At 36.9% G+C, this 19,931-nt stretch overlaps 2 protein-coding genes across 6 annotated transcripts in view; both read left to right on the forward strand.

Annotated features, from left to right (window-relative positions):
• Positions 1-5,477, forward strand: part of HEATR5B (HEAT repeat containing 5B) — an 89,629-nt gene extending 84,152 nt beyond the window's left edge. For all 3 annotated transcript variants that reach the window (XM_082356674.1, XM_082356673.1, XM_082356672.1), the window contains exons 34-36: positions 404-555; positions 1,743-1,956; positions 4,564-5,477. In XM_082356674.1, coding sequence (XP_082212800.1) covers positions 404-555; positions 1,743-1,956; positions 4,564-4,868 — 671 coding nt within the window. In that variant the 3' untranslated portion in view covers positions 4,869-5,477. The remainder of the gene's footprint in view (positions 1-403; positions 556-1,742; positions 1,957-4,563) is intronic.
• Positions 5,478-15,059: 9,582 nt separating this feature from the next.
• The window catches only part of STRN (striatin), a 132,684-nt gene continuing 127,812 nt past the window's right edge, over positions 15,060-19,931 (forward strand). For 2 of the 3 annotated variants that reach the window (XM_082356706.1, XM_082356708.1), the window contains exon 1: positions 15,060-15,475. In XM_082356706.1, coding sequence (XP_082212832.1) covers positions 15,242-15,475 — 234 coding nt within the window. In that variant the 5' untranslated portion in view covers positions 15,060-15,241. The remainder of the gene's footprint in view (positions 15,476-19,931) is intronic. The other variant, XM_082356707.1, reaches the window with a different exon arrangement.

Raw genomic sequence — 19,931 nt, forward strand, 5'->3', positions numbered from 1 at the left:
TGCGCTCTAGAGCCTGCAAGCCACAACTACTGAAGCCCACGCGCCTAGAGCCCGTGCTCTGCAACAAGAGAAGCTATCACAATGAGAAGCCTGCGTGCAGCAACGAAGACCCAACACAGCCAAAGATAAATAAATAAATAAATTTGTATATATAAAAAAAAAAAAGTCAGAGAGAGAGAGGGTCATTGTTCAAGAATGAAAGATTTTTTTAAATTTTTGTCTTATATTGGAGTTTAGTTGATTTACAATGTTGTATTAGTTTCAGGTGTACAGCAAAGTGATTTAATGATACATATACATATATTTATTCTTTTTCAGAAGAATTAAATTTCAAAACATTTTAGAAACAGCATATTGCTTTCATTTTTATATGTATCAATATTTCATTATTCATATATTTCAGAAGATTCTATGCCTATGCCTGATGAAGTAAGCATGCTAACAGCAATTGCACTCTTCCTGTGGTCTGCTGGTAGTGAAATAATAGGAGTCCAGTCACTGCAGAACGGCTGCATGAACAGATTTAAAAACGCATTAAATTCATGTGACCCATGGGTAAGTTACACTTAAAACATAGTGTTAAACCTTCCACTTTATCAAGAAAATTTCAGATTGATTCATTAAAATTTGTGATACATCAAATGAAAACTTAAGTATTTGCTATATGACTTTTCAACAGAAAACTGGAAAAGATCACTGGTTTAAGCATTAGGAGAGATATGTATATGTTTATTTATATCTACAGAAATTGCCCAGTATCTAAAATATTTGCTCAACCCTGGCCTATATTGGTAGAGACTTTATGTGTTCTGCTTTTCACTGTTTACATAATGACACCATTAAAGGATAAATATATATTATAACATGTTTTAATGGGCCTATTGGAAACTCTGTTTTCTAGAAAATAAGTTTTATTGTTTTACAGTGTTAGTGTCTAAACTAATGATTCTCAAACCTGCTGCACATCAGGAAAAAAAGCAATTTAGTTACATCTACCACTATCTTCCTAAACCAGAGTCTCCAGAAGTGTGGTCCACAGATCTGTATTTTAAAAATATTCCCCAGGCATTTTTTATGTCCAGTGATGTTTCGTAGCTTTTCTTCCACCAAAGCACTGAAACAGTTTCCCCTCAATATTTTTCACGTACGTTGATGTGTTGATGGACCTTCCTTTTTTTGTTTGTTTGTTTGTTTCTTATTAACATGAAGTCTTTCTAATCTAAAGCAGAGCCACTGAGACCTTACTTTCTAGGCCTGGAACACTTAAATTGGTTTAAGCAGTCATTTCCAGGGAATCCAAATGGAGTTGAGGTGTCTAAGTAATATATTTTTATAGCTTTGTTTGACATCATTCAAATATTAGCCTTCCATACTAAATATATTAGGTTAAAGTGGGAGGGAGATTTGTAAATTAAAGAAAGAATTAAAAACACAAATTAGTATTCCTGGTCTCTAATTTCTTATACACTATAGAAATACCCAAATTATATTAGCAGTGGTAATTTGGGAGTTAACATATAAGGAATGTTTATTGGTTTAATTTCTTTTCAGTTTTATTTAGTTAGCATGTTGGAAGTTTTATTACTCCATTTCTGTAAGTAGAAATGGCATTAATTCTTCCCACATTTTTATTTTCATCCTGCAGTATTGCTTGTTTTCAGTATATATTAAGATGCAGTGTGATTGTAGAGCAGATAAGAACTGTCACACATGTAAATTAATAAAATGATTTTCTTGTGTAGGTTCAAGCCAAATGTTACCAGCTTCTCCTCTCAGTCTTTCAGCATTCCAATCGTGCCCTTTCAACCCCCTACATCCATTCATTAGCTCCAATAGTGGTTGAAAAGCTAAAAGCTGTTGAGAGAAACAGACCAGCCAGTAATACAGAACTTTTAGCTGTTCAAGAAGGAATCAAAGTTCTTGAAACATTGGTTGCTCTTGGGGAAGAACATAACAGTAAGTATTTTTCTCTAAAAAGCCACTGGTCTAAAACGAAGATTTGTATTATATATAAATCTTCTTTGCTATTTGACACAGGCCATTGCAACAGTAAGTTTACTAAGGGTGGTTACTGTCTGAAAGATTAATGTCTTTGCTCATGATGCTAACAAAATTGAGTTGATTTATGTTTATTTTTTAAGAGCAAGAGGTTAAATTACCGATGGCATTTGAACCCACGGCTTGTTTTATTTTCTAGGAATGTACTCTTTAAGAACCAGGGAAAATATACCTGCCTAATAGATTTTTAAAAATAATATATTTTGGTGTTCATAATAGAGGTGTCAAAGCTTTTTAACAAATAGGACAAATAGGACCAGATTAGCACTAATGATGCCAAACATCATTATTAAAATACCTCAAAATTTGAAATTTTTAAGTTATTGTTTTTTAATTTAATGAAGAACTACCACATACATCCATTTAACCAGAGACGTATGCAGCTTAAAACTTACTCCTCTTTATTCCCTGCTAAATCTTAATTTCATCACAATCTAAAATTTATCTTAAAAAATATGACAATTATTACAGAAAGACTGTACTTTTTAAACTAGTACCTTATGATTGAATGTTAAGCTGTTTCCAGTTTTTCAAGATCATAAATAACTGAGATAAGTATTCTTTCTTTTTATATAAATTTATTTTATTTTATTTATTTTTGGCTGTGTTGGGTCTTCGTTGCTGAGCACGGGCTTTCTCTAGTTGCGGCTAGCAGGGGCTGCTCTTCCTTGCGGTGCGCGGGCTTCTTATTGTGGTGGCTTCTGTTGTTGCAGAGCACGAGCTCTAGGCGCACGGGCTTCAGTAGTTGTGGCACGCAGACTCAGTAGTTGTGGCTCACGGGCTTAGTTGCTCAGCGGCATGTGGATCTTCCCGGACCAGGGCTCGAACCCATGTCCCCTGCATTGGCAGGCAGATCCTTAACCACTGTGCCACCAGGGAAGTCTGAGATGAGTATTCCTGTACAGGTATCTTTGCACACATTTTTTAATTATTTCTATCAGGTAAATTTTTTTAAGTGAAATTACTGGGACAAAAGGAATGCACATTCTAAGGCTTTTAATATATATTGCTAGATTACTCTCCAGATAAAAATTACATCAGTTTTTACTATCATAAAATTTTTCCTCTTCTCTTGAAAGAGTTTCACACAAAATTGGAAAGGTAGTGGAGATTTTTTAAAAGCTACTGCTGATAGCTTACCTATAAAATAATAATCCAGAACTATTACAGTGGAAGAGAAGAATACAGAAGCGATTATGAAAAATGTTGCTCTGACTTGACGAGTAATTGGTTATGGGGACAAGAGAAAGAGAAGAGCCAAATATTACTGTGTTACTTGGAAGAAGCATGGAAGCAACGTTAAAACTGGAAAGGTCAGGAAGAAGAGCTGTTTGGGAAGAGTTGATAAGTTTAGTTGAAACTAGATAGTAACAGATTATTTGGGTAGAAATGTTATGACTGACATCATGGCCCATGTTTGGTAACTCAACATAATTTTATCTTTATTTTTATTTTACTCACTGTAAACTCCATAAACATGGGGACTAAATCTTATTCATTTTGTAATCTTAACACTGAGCTTATTGACTTTTGCATAGTCAGTATTTAAATATGTTTGAGTTGAGTTGACTCTAGAGATCAGTTCCTGAACAGGTGCCCTGATTTAGTTAGGGAAGAGGGTCTTATATTTTTTCAAATAATTCTCTATTGTTTGAATTCTTTTAACAGCAGAATATATTTATGTATTATTCATGAAATTAAATATAGTTTAATAGTTAATTAGACTTCAAGGTTCATTAAATAAATAACCCTTTAATTTTCCATTTAAGAGTCAATTAATTTAAGGTATGAAATAACCAAAGCAGTGTAGCTTCAATTCTCCAACCAATTTCTAGTATTTAGTATTAGTGAATTACATCAACAGTAAGCACCATCACGATTTCTTCATTTTTTAAGGGACTGCTTCACTCAGATAACATGTTTTGTACTATAGCAAGACTTCTAAGAGGTAGAATAAGCAATTGTCATTTTTTAAAAATTAAAACTAAATCTGAGTCTAAGTGCCATGCAAAAACCGAAGGGAGATGGTTGCCATCACATTAATGTATATATTCACTCATTCCTTTGATGGTATCCTCCTAATGAATGCTTCAGGTTTCTGTTCCCGATTCCCTCTAATCTCCAACCTCCCTATTCTGGAATACCCTTAAAATTTTCATAATTTTATTCTCAAAATACATTTTACCAGATGACAATTATAAAGTCTTCATTCCTTTTTAACCTTTTAGCCAGTATTTTTTTAATAAAACAAATTAACATAAATGAAAAATATATAATCTTAACAGGAAATCAAACCTGATTTCCTCCCCTAACATGGCTTGGACAATTAGTAAGTATTCAATATTAATTATGAATAATTATTGAGGTCTAAAATTAGATTGTGCACATTTATTTCTATTTTATTATAATTCAGACTACCATAGTAATTGCCTAGTTTTTAAATAAAGGTTTATTGTAATTTTCAGACTTGTGATCATCTTCAGACTTTATCTTTGTTATTTGCAGGAGTCCAATTACTTGCTCTTTTAGTTCCCACTTTGATCTCTTACCTGCTGGATGAAAATTCTTTTGCCTCAGCAAGCACAGCTTCCAAAGATCTTCATGAGTTTGCACTCCAGAATTTAATGCATATTGGACCTCTGTATCCACATGCTTTCAAGACAGTAATGGGAGCGGCTCCCGAGCTGAAAGTGCGTTTGGAAACTGCTGTTCGAGCGAGCCAAGCCAGCAAAGCTAAAGCAGCCGCCAGGCAGCCGGCCCCGGCCGTGCATTCTGCACCAACAATTAAGCTAAAAACAAGTTTCCTTTAATGTGCTGTTCCATTCGTTTTTGTTTATTTTGTCAACTAGCACCTAATTATTGATAGCCACTGTATCATTCCAGTCTATAGGTTCTACTTTATTTGTATATAGGAATTATATGCTTCCAAGTAGGGTAAGTGAAATAATGCTCACACTGGTTTCTGATTTTGAAGGAATGATTTTTTTTTTTATTATGTGGTGAATGTGCTTTCATTTTTTTCCTAATAATGTTTCTCTTTTATTAATTTATTTTTTAAACACTGAGCCATAGTCTTTTAAATTAAATGCAAAAAAATTGTATCATGTAGTTGAGCGGCCTATTGATATTGTCAGGGGAAAAAATAGGTCATATTCAGCATCTGTTATAAAAAAAAATTAATTGAAAAGCAAGCTGAATTTAAGTTTTGAAGTAACCAAAATAATGTAAAGTGTCGGTTTTGTGGTGTATCTATTAAGAATAAAGTTACATTTTCTTAGCATTTCTCAGAAAGTCCTTACCTTTCAGATAGATCTTTTTACTTTCATATTAGATTACTAAATTATACTTGTGTATATTTTAGTTAACTAAATTAAAACTCTCATTTAAACATTCATTAAAATGTTTCAAATGTGGAATAATGTTCTGGGTTTTTTTAATGGCTAAAATTTGGCCTCACTTATGCTTTGTAATTACAGAGCCTTGAGTCTGGCTCTGATGGTTAGTTTCATTCATCAAATATTTATTGAGTTCCTACCGTGTATAAGGCATCAAGCTAAGTGCTGCAGGGCATACAAAAATGAATTAGTCATAATTATAGTTATGCCAATCTCTCATGCAATGGGAATTTTACCAGTCAAATAGATAATTGATGACATGAATGTTTGCCACAGTGTTTAGCACACTTTAAACACCAAGTTTTACCACACAGTGTAATATAGACTGAACCTTTCTGAACATTCCAAAGGCATACCTATTCATCTTCTGCTACCTCCTACTTATTCTCTCTCATACCCTCACTGATTGGCAGCTAATACAGCCTTGCCTTCCTCATTTAGTCTTTAGACCTCAGATAGGTGCGTTCTCACCTATTTTCTTACTGACTTTTATTTCTGCAAGGATTTTTTGTATTTTACACCTGCTTTTCCAAAGTTATTCTCCTTGTTTTTTAGAGTTTTTTTGGTAACACTTATCAAGATACAATTCATATACCATACAATTTGCCCATTTTAAATGTATAATTCAATAGTTTTTAGTATGTTCACAATGTACTATAACCATCACCACAATCAGTTGTGAACATTTTCATTACCCCAAAAGAAATCTGGTACCCTTTAGCTGTCGCCCCACAAGCTCTCTGCTTCCCCCCAGCCTTACACTATTACTGATCTGCTTTCTGTCTCTATCAATTCTCCTATTATGAACATTTCATGTAAATGAAATCATACACTATGTGGTCCTTTGTGACTGGCTTCTTAACATTTTTAAGGTTCATCCATGTGGTAGCATACATCAGTACTGCATCCCTTTTAATGGCTGAATACTGTTCCATTCTATTTATATTATATTTTGTTTATCCATTCATTAGTTGATGGGCGTTTGGGTTGTTTTCACTTTTTACCTATTACAAATAATGCTGCTGTAAACAGTTGTGTACAAGTGTTTGCATTACCCTGTATTTTCATTTAGCTTGAGTGTATACCTAGGAGTGGAATTGCTGGCTCAATGGGAACTCTGTGTTCAACTTTTTAAGGAACTGCCAGACTGTTCTCCAATCTCCTTGTTTCTTGCATACATAACCCCTTTTCACTCATCTATTTATAAAGTATGTTTATTTCTGCCTTGGCTATTTTCTGCTGTTCTTCGAACCCAGGCTTTTCCCATGATTTCCTACTTCGGGATAGTCTACATCATGCAGTAGCAATGGTTCTCTCTCTCTCTCTCTCTCTTTTTTCCTTCTCTCCCTCTGTCTCTCTCTTTCTCCCTTTCCTCTCCCCGGTACATCTTTATACTTTCTCTAAACTCTTCTGAGCCACTGACAACTTCTAGTTTTCTATAATCATATCTATGAAAGGAATATCTGTTTGAATAATTATATTTATTAATTTGTTTCACTGCTCAACTTATTTCTTATTATGATATAAGAAAATACCTCTCGTTTCATTTGTGAAACAGAAAAGGGCCTTAATCTTACCTGATGAACATAAAAGCAGAGTCAGAGGCCAAAGGAAAGTCAATTTTATACATTATTATAAATTAATCAATTTTAATTATAAAATTTGCATTTATTAAATTTTGGGGAAAATTACCACAATTCACCACACAGACCAAATTACTGTTGATATTTTAATCTGTTTCCTTCCACATTTGTAATCATCCTGCAGGTAGGATGTTTTATCCACTTATTTTATAAGCATTTTCCCATAGAATTACTCTAATAATATGGGATAGATTTAGTAACCATCTTTTTGATAGCTACTTAATTACAAACGTACGATTATTGACTTAGCCATTATCCTATGCTATGGTACTTGGTTTCTAGTTTTTATATTAAAATAAGTAATGCTGCGTTTGACTTTTTAAAAATGAAACTTTGTAGATTATTTCCTTGGGATAGACTTCTTAAGGGGGTGATAAAAATATGACAGGTTTGAATTTTGATACACATTGCTGAATCTTAGAAAGCGACCCTTTTTGAAATAGCAGACATGAAAATGAAACTGGGTCATTGTTTACCAAATTCCTTGGGGTGCCCTTAAATATTTTGATATACCTAAATGTTTTTTAAAATGGCATTTTAGTTGGCTGTAAGTCATTATTAAGTGAATAAGAAGGACTTAATGAAGTTGGGCTGCTTTTAGTAAAACTATACTTGTTAAACAAGGAAGTTGACAGTCCTGCTCTACACACTGTGGGCCCTCAGTGTGTGTTCATCAATGTTCCAAGAGAAGTCTTACTACAGCTTCAGAGCTATATTATCATTTTATTGCCTCCCTGTGTTAGATGTTTGGATTTCTTAAAGCAATCCTGAGTTTAGATTTTAAGTATTTATTTCTCTAAATATCAGCCACTACAAATTTAAAACCAATGTTAATTTTAAAATTAAATTTTGTTTAGTTAATTTACTAAAATAAATAAAATGAAATTTAATTTTGAAATTGAAATTAGGTAACTACTTTCAACTAAAAAAATAATAATAATTATAGTAAACAATAGAAGCTATTTCCCCACCCTATCAGAAGACTGGGATGTAGATTTAACTTCTGGACTCCAAGAAAAATTTCAGATAATAGAATTCCTTGTTTCCCAACTTGTGATTGGCTGTTTCCCCAGCCCTGTCTTTACCAGACTTCAAATCTAGGGAGTAAAGTTTGGAGACTCAGAATTCCTTGTTTCCCAACTTGTGATTGGCTGTTTCCCCAGCCCTGTCTTTACCAGACTTCAAATCTAGGGAGTAAAGTTTGGAGACTCAGGAAATGTGCAAGCAGGGACTGGCCCCATGAATCAGGCAGAAAGAAGAGGTGAGAGAAATTAGGGAGCAGGCAGATGGTAGAAGAGACGTATAAGGTGGGCTATTGCATGCTTCTCTTCCCCAAAGTTCTCTTCATCCTAGCAGAGCCCTCTCTACAGTCAAGTGGTCTACTCTTCTTTTTTTCTCGCCAGAATTTGCAAAGAGCTATCAAGTTCAGTTTGAAGGCTTTTCTTTGAGCTGTTAAATAGAGATCCAAATAACTGGTCATTTTGGATAGTTTTTTTTTTTTTTAATAGCCACTCATTTCAATAAAATTTTTTTAAGCAGATGAATTATTTGTCATTTTGGGCAACCATAATCCCCACCCCATAAAGCACACACATATAAACCAAAAAATAGCAAACACTCCAATTACCTAAATAACCTTTTAGCGTTTCACAATTTCTCTCTTTAAACTGGTTATACTAATACATAAATCAACATTTCAGCAGCTGCTCTCTGTGCTTGGAAAGGAAATCCTACTTTTTGTGTCACAGGCTTTATTAATCACAAAATGAAGTGATCAGAAAACCAGCAGCAACACCCTGAGGTCCGAACACTTCATGGTTGAACACAGATGTTACTTTTTTTTTAAGATTATTTTAACTCTGCTGAATTAAAGTTCTGAATACGGGATGAGAAAAGAAAAAGAACAATTATTGAGCCCCCAGTAGTCATGATTTTCAGTTATTCTGTGAACTCTAATACAGTAAAAAACTATCATATTCAGTATATATTATATTGTCAGGCACTATGCTAAGGGATTTACATTTCTTCTCTCATTTAATCTTCACAATAACTTTGTGAGGTAAATACTATTCTCGTATTAAAAATGAGAGAACTACCGCTAAAAAAAGTTAAACCATTTGTCCAAGATTTCCAGGTTTTGAAAATTGTAAAGTGAGGGAAAAAATTTAGATTTAACTCATTACAAATACCATGTCCTTTCTAGTTATTAATGTTTTCAGGATATTTTTTTGAAATTCAAAAGCATTTGTGCTGTTGTATCTGAAAATGCATATCCAGAGAGGACCCCAAGAGGTTTGCCATATTCAGTTTCATGTTCTGGGTGGTAGTTGCATGCAATTGTTCAGTTTGTGAAAGTTCCCTGAGATGTTCACTTAGCACTTTTGAGGTTTTCTGTACCTGTGTTATATGTGATAAAACATTTACTTAAAAAAAGTAATTCATGCTGAACACAGAAAATGTGACAGACAGGCACAGGGAAAACAAATCACTGGTAAGCTCACTACTCAAAAGTTAACATTTTCAGGAGCTGATTCAGTATAGGAAGAAGTGATGAGATTCATGGTCCTTATTTTCTTAAAGCAATTTAGAGCAAAAGAACTCTAAGGGAAGTTCTTTTAAAAGTAATGTTTTTCGTTAAATTACAAAAGAAATATTACCAGATGTGGAAATTTTTGGGGAAAAAAAAGTAAATTTCTTAGAATTCCACCTTAATGTAACCACTCTTAATATTTTGTTGTACTGAGTGAGGGTTTTGCAACATGATAGATCATAAATACTATTTTATGTGTAAATAAGTCCTTGAAAGGCAAAAAGGTATTATAATAAGGTCAAACTATGAATTAAAGCAGTGCTGTTGTATATATGTGATAGTTCAAGTTATCTCTATATTTATTTATTTATTACCTTTTGACCCCACTCATCCATTTCTCCTACCCCCCACCACTGACAACCACGAATCTGTTCTTTTTATCTATGAGATTGGTTTTTTAGGGTTTTTTGGTGTGTGTGTGTGTGTGTGTGTGTGTTTTTAAATATATATATAAGAGAGATCACATGGTATTTGTCTTTCTCTGATTTATTTCACTTAGCATTGTGCCCTTGAGGTCTATCCATGTTGTTGCAAATGGCAAGATTTCATTCTTTTTTATGGCTGAATAACACTCCATTGTATATATATACACTGCATATTCTTTATCCATTCATCCTTTGATGGACACTTAGGTTGTTTCCATGTCTTGGCTATTATAGATAATGCTGCAGTGAACATGGGAATGCAGATATATCTTTGAGATAGTGATTTCATTTCTTTCAGATATATATCCAGAAGTGGAATTGCTGGATCATATAGTAGTTTTATTTTTAATGTTTTGAGGAAACTCCATATTGTTTTCCATAGTGGCTGCAACAATTCATATTCCCACCAATAGTTCCCTTTTCTTCACATCCTTCCCAACACTTGTTATTTCTTGTCTTTTTGATTATAGCCATTCTAACAGGTGTGAGGTGATATCTCATCTTGGTTTTTATTTTCATTTCCCTGATGAGTAATGATGTTGAACATCTTTTCCTGTGTCTGTTTTGGCCATCTGCGTGTCTTCTTTGGAAAAATGTCTATTCACATCTTCTGCCCATTTAAAAATCTGATTGTTTTTTACTGTTGTGTAAGTTCTTTATATATTTTGGATATTAAACCCTTATCAGATATATGATTTGCAAATATTTCTCCCATTTAGTAGGTTGCCTTTTTATTTTGTTGATGGTTTCCTTTGCTGTGCAGAAGCTTTTTAGTTTGATATAGTCCCACTTGTTGATTTTGCTTTACTTGCTTTTACTTTTGGCGTCAGATTAAAAAATCATCACCAAGACCTATGTCAAGGAGCTTACCAGTCAGACAGAGAAAAGTAAATATCATATGATATCGCTTATATGTGGAATCTAAAAAAAAAATGTTACAAATGAACCTATTTACAAAACAGAAATAGAGTCACAGATGTAGAAAACAAACTTACGGTTACTAGGGGGCAAAAGTGGGGGGGGGATAAATTGGGAGATTGGGATTGACATATACACACTACCATATATAAAATAGATAACTAATAAGGACCTGCTATATAGCACAGGGAACTCTTGTCGATAGTATATGTATAGTATATATATATATATATATGACATAGTATAGTATATGTCGATAGTCGGTAGTATATGCATATGTATATGTATAACTGATTCACTTTGCTGTACAGCAGAAACTAACACAACATTGTAAATCAACTATAGTCCAATAAAAATTAATTTAAAAAAAGGGGCTTACCACTTATGTTTCTTCTAGTTTTATGGTTTCATTTCTCCCGTTCAAGTCTAACCCTTCTTGAGTTAATTTTTGTGTATGGTATAAGTTAGTGGTCCAGTTTCATTCTTTTGCATGTGGCTGTCCAGTTTTCCCACCACTATTTATCAAAGAGACAATCTTTCCCCATTATATATTCTTGGCTCCTTTGTTATAGTTAATTGACCATGTATGTATGGGTTTATTTCTGGGCTCTCTACTTTGTTTTATTGATCTATGTCTGTATTTATGCCAATACCATACTATTTTAATTACTATAGTTTTGTAATAGAGTTTGAAATCAGGGAGCATAATGCTTCCAGCTTTGTTCTTCTTAGGATTGCTTTGACTATTCAGGGTCCTTTGTGGTGTCATACAAATTTTAGGAATACTTGTTCTATTTCTGTGAAAAATGCCATTGGAATTTTGATAGAGATTGCACTGAATCTGTAGATTGCTTTGGGTAGTATTTAACAATATTAGTTCTTCCAATTCATGGGCATGAAATATCTTTCCATTTATTTGTGTGATCTTCAATTTCTTTCTTTAATATCTTACAGTTTTCAGTGTACAGGTCTTTCACCTCCTTGGTTAAATTTATTCCTAGGTATTGTATGCTTTTTGATGCAAATGTAAATGGGCTTCTTTTCTTAATTTCTCTTTTGGATAGTTTGTTGTTGGCATAGAGAGATACAACTGATTTTTGTATATTGATTTTTTTTTATCCTTCAACACTACTGAATTTGTTTATTGGTACTAACTTTTTTGATGGCATCTAGATATAGTATTATGTCATCTGCAAAGAGTGACAGTTTTACTTCTTCCCTTCCAATTTGGATGCATTTTATTTCCTTTTCTTACTTAATTGCTCTGGCTAGCACTTCCAATACTATGTTAAATAACAGTAGCAAGAGTAAACATCCTGTCTTGTTGCTGATCTTAGAGGAAAAGCTTTCAGCTTTTCACCATTAGTATGATGTTAGCTGTGGGTATGCCATAAATGTCCTTTATTATGTTGAGGTACATTCCCTCTATACCTGTTTTGTTGAGAGTTTTTATCATAAATGGATGTTGTACTTTGTCAAATGCTTTTTCTGCATCTATTGAGATGATCATATAATTTTTATTTTTCATTTTGTTAATGTGATGTATCACATTGACTGATTTGCAGATTTTCAATCAGCCTTGCATTCCTGGAATAAATCCCACTTGATCATTGTGAAGGATCCTTTTAATGTATTACTGAATTTTGCTAATATTTTGTTGAGGATTTTTGCACTTATGTTCATCAGGGATATTGGCCTGTAATTTTCTTTTCTTGTGGCATCCTTGTCTGGTTTTGGCATGAGAGTAATGCTGGACTCATAAAATGAATTTGGACGAGTTCCCTCCTCTTCAATATTTTGGAAGGGTTTGAGAAGGATTGGTATTAATTCTTCTTTGAATGTTATGTAGAATTCACCAGTGAAGCTCTCTGGTCCTGGACTTTTGTTTATTAGGAGGTTTTTGATTACTGATTCACTCTCCTTACTAATAATTGCTTGGTTCAGATTTTCTATTTCTTCCTGATTCAGTCTTAATAGGTTGTATGTTTCTAGGAATTTGTCCATTTCTTCTAGGTTGTCCAATTTGTTGACATATAATTTTTTGTAGTTGTCTTTTATGATTCTTTGTATTTCTGTGGTATCAGTTGTAACATCTCTTTCATTTCTGATTTTATTTGAGTCCTCTTTCTTTTTTTCTTGGTGAATCTAGCTAAAGGTGTAATGGGTTCTTAAACAGTTACCATTAAATTTAATCATGTTTTATAGTATGTTATAAATGTATTTAAAGGAACTGTCAGACATGTCTTCTATTAGAGGGGAAAAAAACTTTTAACATTCAAACTTGTAAGATTACTTAAATCCTTCAGATTAAAAAAGATGCCATTGTTGCATTATTGTCCCCTTGATACTCTGATATATCTGACAAGTAAGAGAGGAGGCAACCTGTTAACAGAACTAGCAATCAGGAATTCTGGTTTCTAGTTTTGACCGTGCCACTCACTCAAAGCCTCATTGTGAACAAGTTCAACTTCTTTGGACTTCAGTTTCCTAAACTGTAAAATGAGAGGATTGGGTAGTATCTCAGAGGACGCTTACAGCCAAAATAATTTAGGACACAGGGAATCTGGTCAGGCCTGGATTAAACTTTTATTACAATAAAGAATGAATTCATAAAGCTGAAACATTCAATAACTGGGAGAGAGAGCTAGCCATCTTTGCAACCAGATTAGATACAATGTGTTTCCTGTCCTTTCCACAAGTAGCAATGGGAAGAGGGGGAGGGGGGAGCACAGGGACAGGATGTCCTTCCCTGACATGTCACTCACCAGCCTATATCTTTACATTTTTTCCTGGCCATAAGGTCTGATATCCCAGAATTCCATCCCACAAAAGAATTACAAAATGACTTGCTTTGGGGACAAAATAAGTGCTTAATTTCAAGTTCATTTGTTAAATTTTTTTCAGGTGCCTTCCTTTCATTATCGTTGTAGTGTGAATTTATAGTGACATAACTTCAAAGACTTGGGAGAAGGATAACATTTAGAGAGAAACACTTGAAAGGACTTCGGTGTGCTTTCGGTAGGCTAATACTATCGCCAGTTTGCAAATAACTGGGAACCCGACAAGTGAAAGGGAGAAGTGCCTGGATACCTAAGATAGCTCTAGGGAGCAGAAAGTGACTTTTGTTTTTTCAGGTAGTTTAACTTTAAGGCACTGTGAGAATTGACTGTATATTTGCCAGTCTCCCTTTGATGACAGGAATTGTGTCATTTATCTTTATATCCCCAGTGACAGATAGCACTTAGAGTCAAATATTTGCTGAAATGACTATAAATTGCTCGGGAATAAGAAAAAATGAGATTGAAATAACAGAGCCTTGGCTATCCGAAACTTTTACAGGATTTACTGCAAGATTAACTACAAAGGGAAAAGGACTTCAGCGGAGTAGTGTTTCGGATGAAGTGTCAACACACTAGAATTTGGAATAAGCAGAAAGCTGATGTGCTGAGTCCAGGAGAGAGATGATCAGAGTTCCTTCTAAGTGAAAACCGATCAGGCAACAGGTTTGATTGAACTCTAAGTGTAAAAGAAAGGCAGGAGCGACAGCGATACAGAAATGTACAGAACTCAGGAGTGTCTAGGGTGAGAGAATCACCCAAGTCGGAGCAGAAGGGAGAGGTCTGAATGTGCTGGCTGGAGAACCCCGGTCCAGGCTCCGGACTGGCGAAGCTCGCTTTGAGCTTGTTTCTTAGCAGAACTACCAGGAAGCCCTAAAAGATGTGCAGCTCGGGCTGGCATTGCAGCGCGATAACTTCCGTGTGTGTGTGTGTGCAACAGCGAGCGCCGCCCGAGAACTTCCGCGTGCGAGGGAGACTGCAGCACCACCCGCCAGCGCCCTGCCGCTAGAGTGAGGAAACCCGCGCTCCCCGCCGTGGGGCGGCCCCCTCCGCCGCGGGCATGGGCGGGACTGGGGCTGGGGCTGGGCCGCGGCCCCGCCCCAGCCGATCGCAACCCCACAGGCCGCCCGGGCCGCGCTCGCCCGCGCCACGCCCCGCGACTACATTTCCCAGCAAGCCCCGGGAAGCCCGCGCGCCGCAGTTGACCCATTTCCCGGCCCGTCCCGGGCTCGGTCGGCCCCCGCGCCCAGGCGGCTGCTCCCTGCTGACTGGGGTGTGGGCGGGGAGCGGCGGAGGGAGGAGGAGGTGCTGCTGGCCGCTGCAGTTGCCTCCGCTGCTGGGCGCCTGGGCAGCTCCCCCGGTTCCCGCGGCCGCCATGGACGAGCAAGCGGGTCCCGGCGTCTTCTTCAGCAACAACCACCCGGGCGCCGGCGGTGCCAAGGGTCTCGGGCCTCTGGCGGAGGCTGCCGCGGCCGGCGACGGGGCGGCTGCGGCGGGGACGGCCCGAGCCCAGTACAGTCTCCCGGGCATCCTCCACTTCCTGCAGCACGAGTGGGCCCGCTTCGAGGTCGAGAGAGCCCAGTGGGAAGTGGAGCGGGCGGAGCTGCAGGTAAAGACCCTCCCGGCCTGGCCCTCTTCATCCCGCCTCTTCGCTCCCTTCCGCCCCGCCCCGGACCCTTCCCCCTCCCCCGCTCAGCCCTCGCTCGTCCCCTCCCCCTTTGCTCCCGCCCATCCCACCCAGAACCTCGTCCCCTTCCTCCCTTCACCTTTGCCTTTCGCCGACCCCACTTCCTCGACCCAGGTTCCCACTCCCGCCCGTGATGCGTTGTTTACCCTCCCCGCACCTTTTCATCTGCTCCTTACCACTCTTAACTCTCAGGCTTATTTCAGCTCTCTTGCCATTCCACATCTTAGGTCTTCCCTTTCAGTTTACTAATTGGGCTGACAGTAGTTTTACGAGATGAGCAAATCATCTCCTGTCCTAGTGAGTCCCATCCTAGGTCTAGAGACGGTCCCCGTAAAAGGTATTGACAGTTGGAGCCTGTCTGTAAGGAAGGTGGTCAAAGAAGACCAGAAGTTGTGTCCGTGAGGCCTTGACTTTAGGCAAGAAGCTGCTCTTGGGCCAAAGTGTTAACTAGGAATGTCAGCTCCCTTTTTATATATGTCAATGTTTCTTCTCTTCCTTTTCCCTCACCCCCTCCCGCGTTTCTTTTAGCTGTTTCAGATTCGTGGATTTTGAATGAAGGACCTAGATGATCACAGTCAGATGATGGTTCAGGGATGGTTTTCAGTTCTCAGAATCTGAAACTTCCTAAGGGTTAATTTTCTGTTCAAGGTTTTGTGAGATTGACTTGTAATTTAAAAGGAACTAAAAGGGGCTTTAAAGTTGATTACATTTCCTTTCATAATCTGCAAGGTAAAGTATTGGGTTGGCCGGAAGGTTCGTTCGGTTAATGAATACGTTGTTCAATAAAGTTCTTAGTGAAAATGAAAAATGTGTGTCTTAGTTTTACTGAAAACCGAACAAACTTTTTGGCCAGCCCAGTATATCCAGGGAGGAAGCTATTGTGGGCTCTTAGAAGAATGAAAGTGAGGCTGATATTTTGCAGGCCATATCTGAATTGGTAAGTAGGTTTCAGTGGTTGTTCTTAAAACTTCCAAGGCACTTCCAAGGCATACACCAATTTCACAAAGAACTTAAAGAACTCTGAGTGGCTGTGCCTTTCTGTTTTACTGGCTAATCCTGTATGCTTATGAAATCTGAGTGTAGTTTTGGTTGGTGAAACACTTGAAGTTAAAATGCTACCCACGGTGTCACCGTTTTGGGTAGCATGTATTTTCTTTGGCACTTAAAAAAATGAAAAGGAGAAATAGGATCATGTGCTGGAACGGGCTGCTTTGGTGGAGTGGAAGTGGTCGTGGAAGGAGCAAGCAGAAAGGGTCATAATACAAGCTGTGGTTGCTGCCAGCTCTGTGACCTTGAGGAAATCCTTTAACCTCTTTGAACTTCACTTCCATCATTTATTCAGCATATTTATTGAGTGCTTATACTGTGCCTCTAGGCCCTGGGATTAACAAAACTGGCAAAGCTTCTGCCCTCATAGACCTTATGTTTTAGTCGGGAGGCAGTCAGCAAATGCAACTATATAGTATACTGATCCACAGTGCAGCTGCTATGGGAAAAATAAATCAAGGTACAAGTGTAGAGTGTGATAGGGGCAACTGTTTTAGATGGAGTGGTCAGGGAAAAATATGTAATTTTTCTCATAATGAACTAGCAATGCATTCCATAAGTGAGCTTGTGGATTTCAGACTTAATGGAAGTATTAAAGGCAGGCTTTAACTTTAATGTTGTACAGTTGTGGATAATGATTTTTGTATGTAGCTGTTTAAATTTTAATTTCTTATCCAGTTTAGGGAATGTAAGATAAATCACAGTACTTTGTTCAAAAACAAACAACAATTCTTACCTCCTTACCTGGGAAATTTGAGAATTTCCAACCTATCTCAACTCCTCTCCCCCCACCCCCATATTTAACTTTTCAATTTACCTGTAACTATAGTTACTCTTTAGTTATGCCCCCTCTACCCCTTCCCCCAATGTATACACACATACACATACTACTTACCGGGTTATTTATCGCAAATCTTAAACTTCTGGTAGGTTTCCCATTGGTGCTCATCATATTAAGGGCACTACATTTTTACAGTATCTTTTGGTTTGTGCTCCAGTTAAATTAAGCATCCATGGAGAAACTTAGAAAATGTGCCATAGTTTTTAAACAGAACAGTATGTATTTTGGAAGGAGAGAGTTCACAGGAATCTGTGGTCTTTGACCCTCTTATTAGCATAATTGAAAAAATATTTTAAAAATCATTTCTTTACATCAACATCATTAAATTTGACCATATCCTTTATTTTTCTTTTCCCATTGGAATTTTTCTAGAAAAACAATAGGAAATAAGAATTGAATGAATGATGATGAAATTTGGATCAGTTGGTATTCTCCTTTTATTTTTAAATCTCTGCTTAAGTCATTAACACCAGAGTCAACAAAAATACCTTTAAGATTAGGTCTAATTTGTCCCTTCAGGAACCTGTCAGTCCTGCTCTTTCAAGTTGCCAGGGCAGAGTTGTGAAAGGCAGTCCAAGCTCTCATCTCCCTGGCCTGATGGCACCACTTCCTCCTTCCTTCAGATCTTGGGAGTAAGGAACTGGCCACATTGTGCCAAAAACGTATTGGTCATTTTTTGCCCCCTTGCCCATCTAGGTTAATATAAAATTCTCTTTTTACTTTTGGCAATCCCCCTCCTGCCTCACCACCACCATTCATATGAGAATAGGTAATTCATGGGAAAAGAATGGTTAAGGTTATTATTGAGCTTTATATTTGTGAAAGGAATTGGAGATAGAATACAAATCATAACATTTGAGAGAATTTTCTGTGTATGAGATATTGTGCTAGATGATTTCAAAGAAACAGTCTAATTGGAGTGATAGAACAAACAAAATGCAGTAGAATCAGAGTTTATCATTTGGGGGTTTAAATTTTCTTAGGCTAGCATAAGAGAGGAGGGCTAGTAGTGAATGGGGAGATTAGCAGGAAGAAAGAATTTATGAAGTAATGAGAACCTAAGGCTCAGTATTTGAAAATTACTGACTTCTGGGAAAGAAGCATGTAAGTAAAAAATAGAAGGTATTGTCCCTAGATTTAGAAGTTTGTGTGTGGTAGGGGAGGCTCTGCTGTCTACCTGGAAATGGTGAATTGCATGAAAAAAGGTGATATGATTGAGTATTAGGGCATATGGTCTGGAGGCTCTGTACTGGAATGTTTATGAGTCTAGGTTTTGGCATTATTGGTTCATATTTTCATTCAACAAATGTTTTCAAGTACCTACTTCATACCAAGTCCTGTTCTAAGGCACTGGAGAAACGATAACGATTAAAACAGATCCTACCTGCATGAAGCTTAAATCGTGGGGGAAGACGGGCAGCAATAAATGAATACATTCATCAAACGTTAGGTGGTAATAAGTGCCATGATAAGGTAGGGTAAGGAGGATATGGAGCGCTTGAGAGGGTGGAGTGGGGAAGAAAGGCTTTACTATTGACAAGGTGCTATTTAAACAAAGACCTGAAAAGGTGACATCTGCGGAAAGAGTGTTCTAGGCAGAGGGAACAGAAGGGGGAAGGGGAAACATGCTCGGATTGTTTGCAGAGTAATTAGGCAAGTGTGGCTGGAGTAGAGGAGGAGAATGGAAGAAATGATGTCAGAGATACTGGGTCTTGCTCATTGTAAGGACTTTATTTTTACCTCAGCAAGATGGGCAACTGTTGAAATGTTTTGAGCAAAAGAGTGACACCATCTTTAAATGGAACCCTTTGCGAGGATCCAGAATAGGCTTGGAGGGGAGAAAGGGGAGATAAATCAAAGTCTAGTTAGGAGGCTATTTTAATAATCCAAGCCAGAGATGAACTAGGGTAATAGTGATGCGTTAAGTGAATAATATTCACATGTGATACATACTCAAAATATAATGGATCCTGAATACATTTTTGGAGGTAGAACTAGCAAGATATGCCGAAGGATAGGTTGTGAGATTTGAGAAAAAGGGGAGTCAATTATGACTCAATTATTTTGACTGAGCAGCTTCATAGGACTATTGTGAAGGTTTACTGAGCATTTAAATGGACAAAATAAGCACTTAAAATGACAGTTTATTTTTTGTTATTATTATAACTATTATTTACAATTACCGTGAAAGGCAACATGGCATAGACCTGGATTTAAATCTTTGCTTTAAAACTTACTGTTTTATTTCATGCTAAAAATATATGTTTACCATAATTCTGACCTCTCAGGACCTTAGTGTCCTCATTTGTAAGGTGAGGCTGATAAACTACCTTGTGAGAATTAAATGAGATATTTTAAAATATCTAGCAGAGGTCTGGTACATAACACAAAGTAAGTGCCGAATAAATAAATGGTAACAAGTGCATGATGTTAAATTTGTACTCCAATTTGTCTCCTTATCCCCAGAGAAAAGCAGAATCTTCAGTCATA

This window comes from Balaenoptera borealis (genome assembly GCF_965194805.1).
Source record: "Balaenoptera borealis genome assembly, chromosome: 15".
Classification (NCBI taxonomy): domain Eukaryota; kingdom Metazoa; phylum Chordata; class Mammalia; order Artiodactyla; family Balaenopteridae; genus Balaenoptera; species Balaenoptera borealis.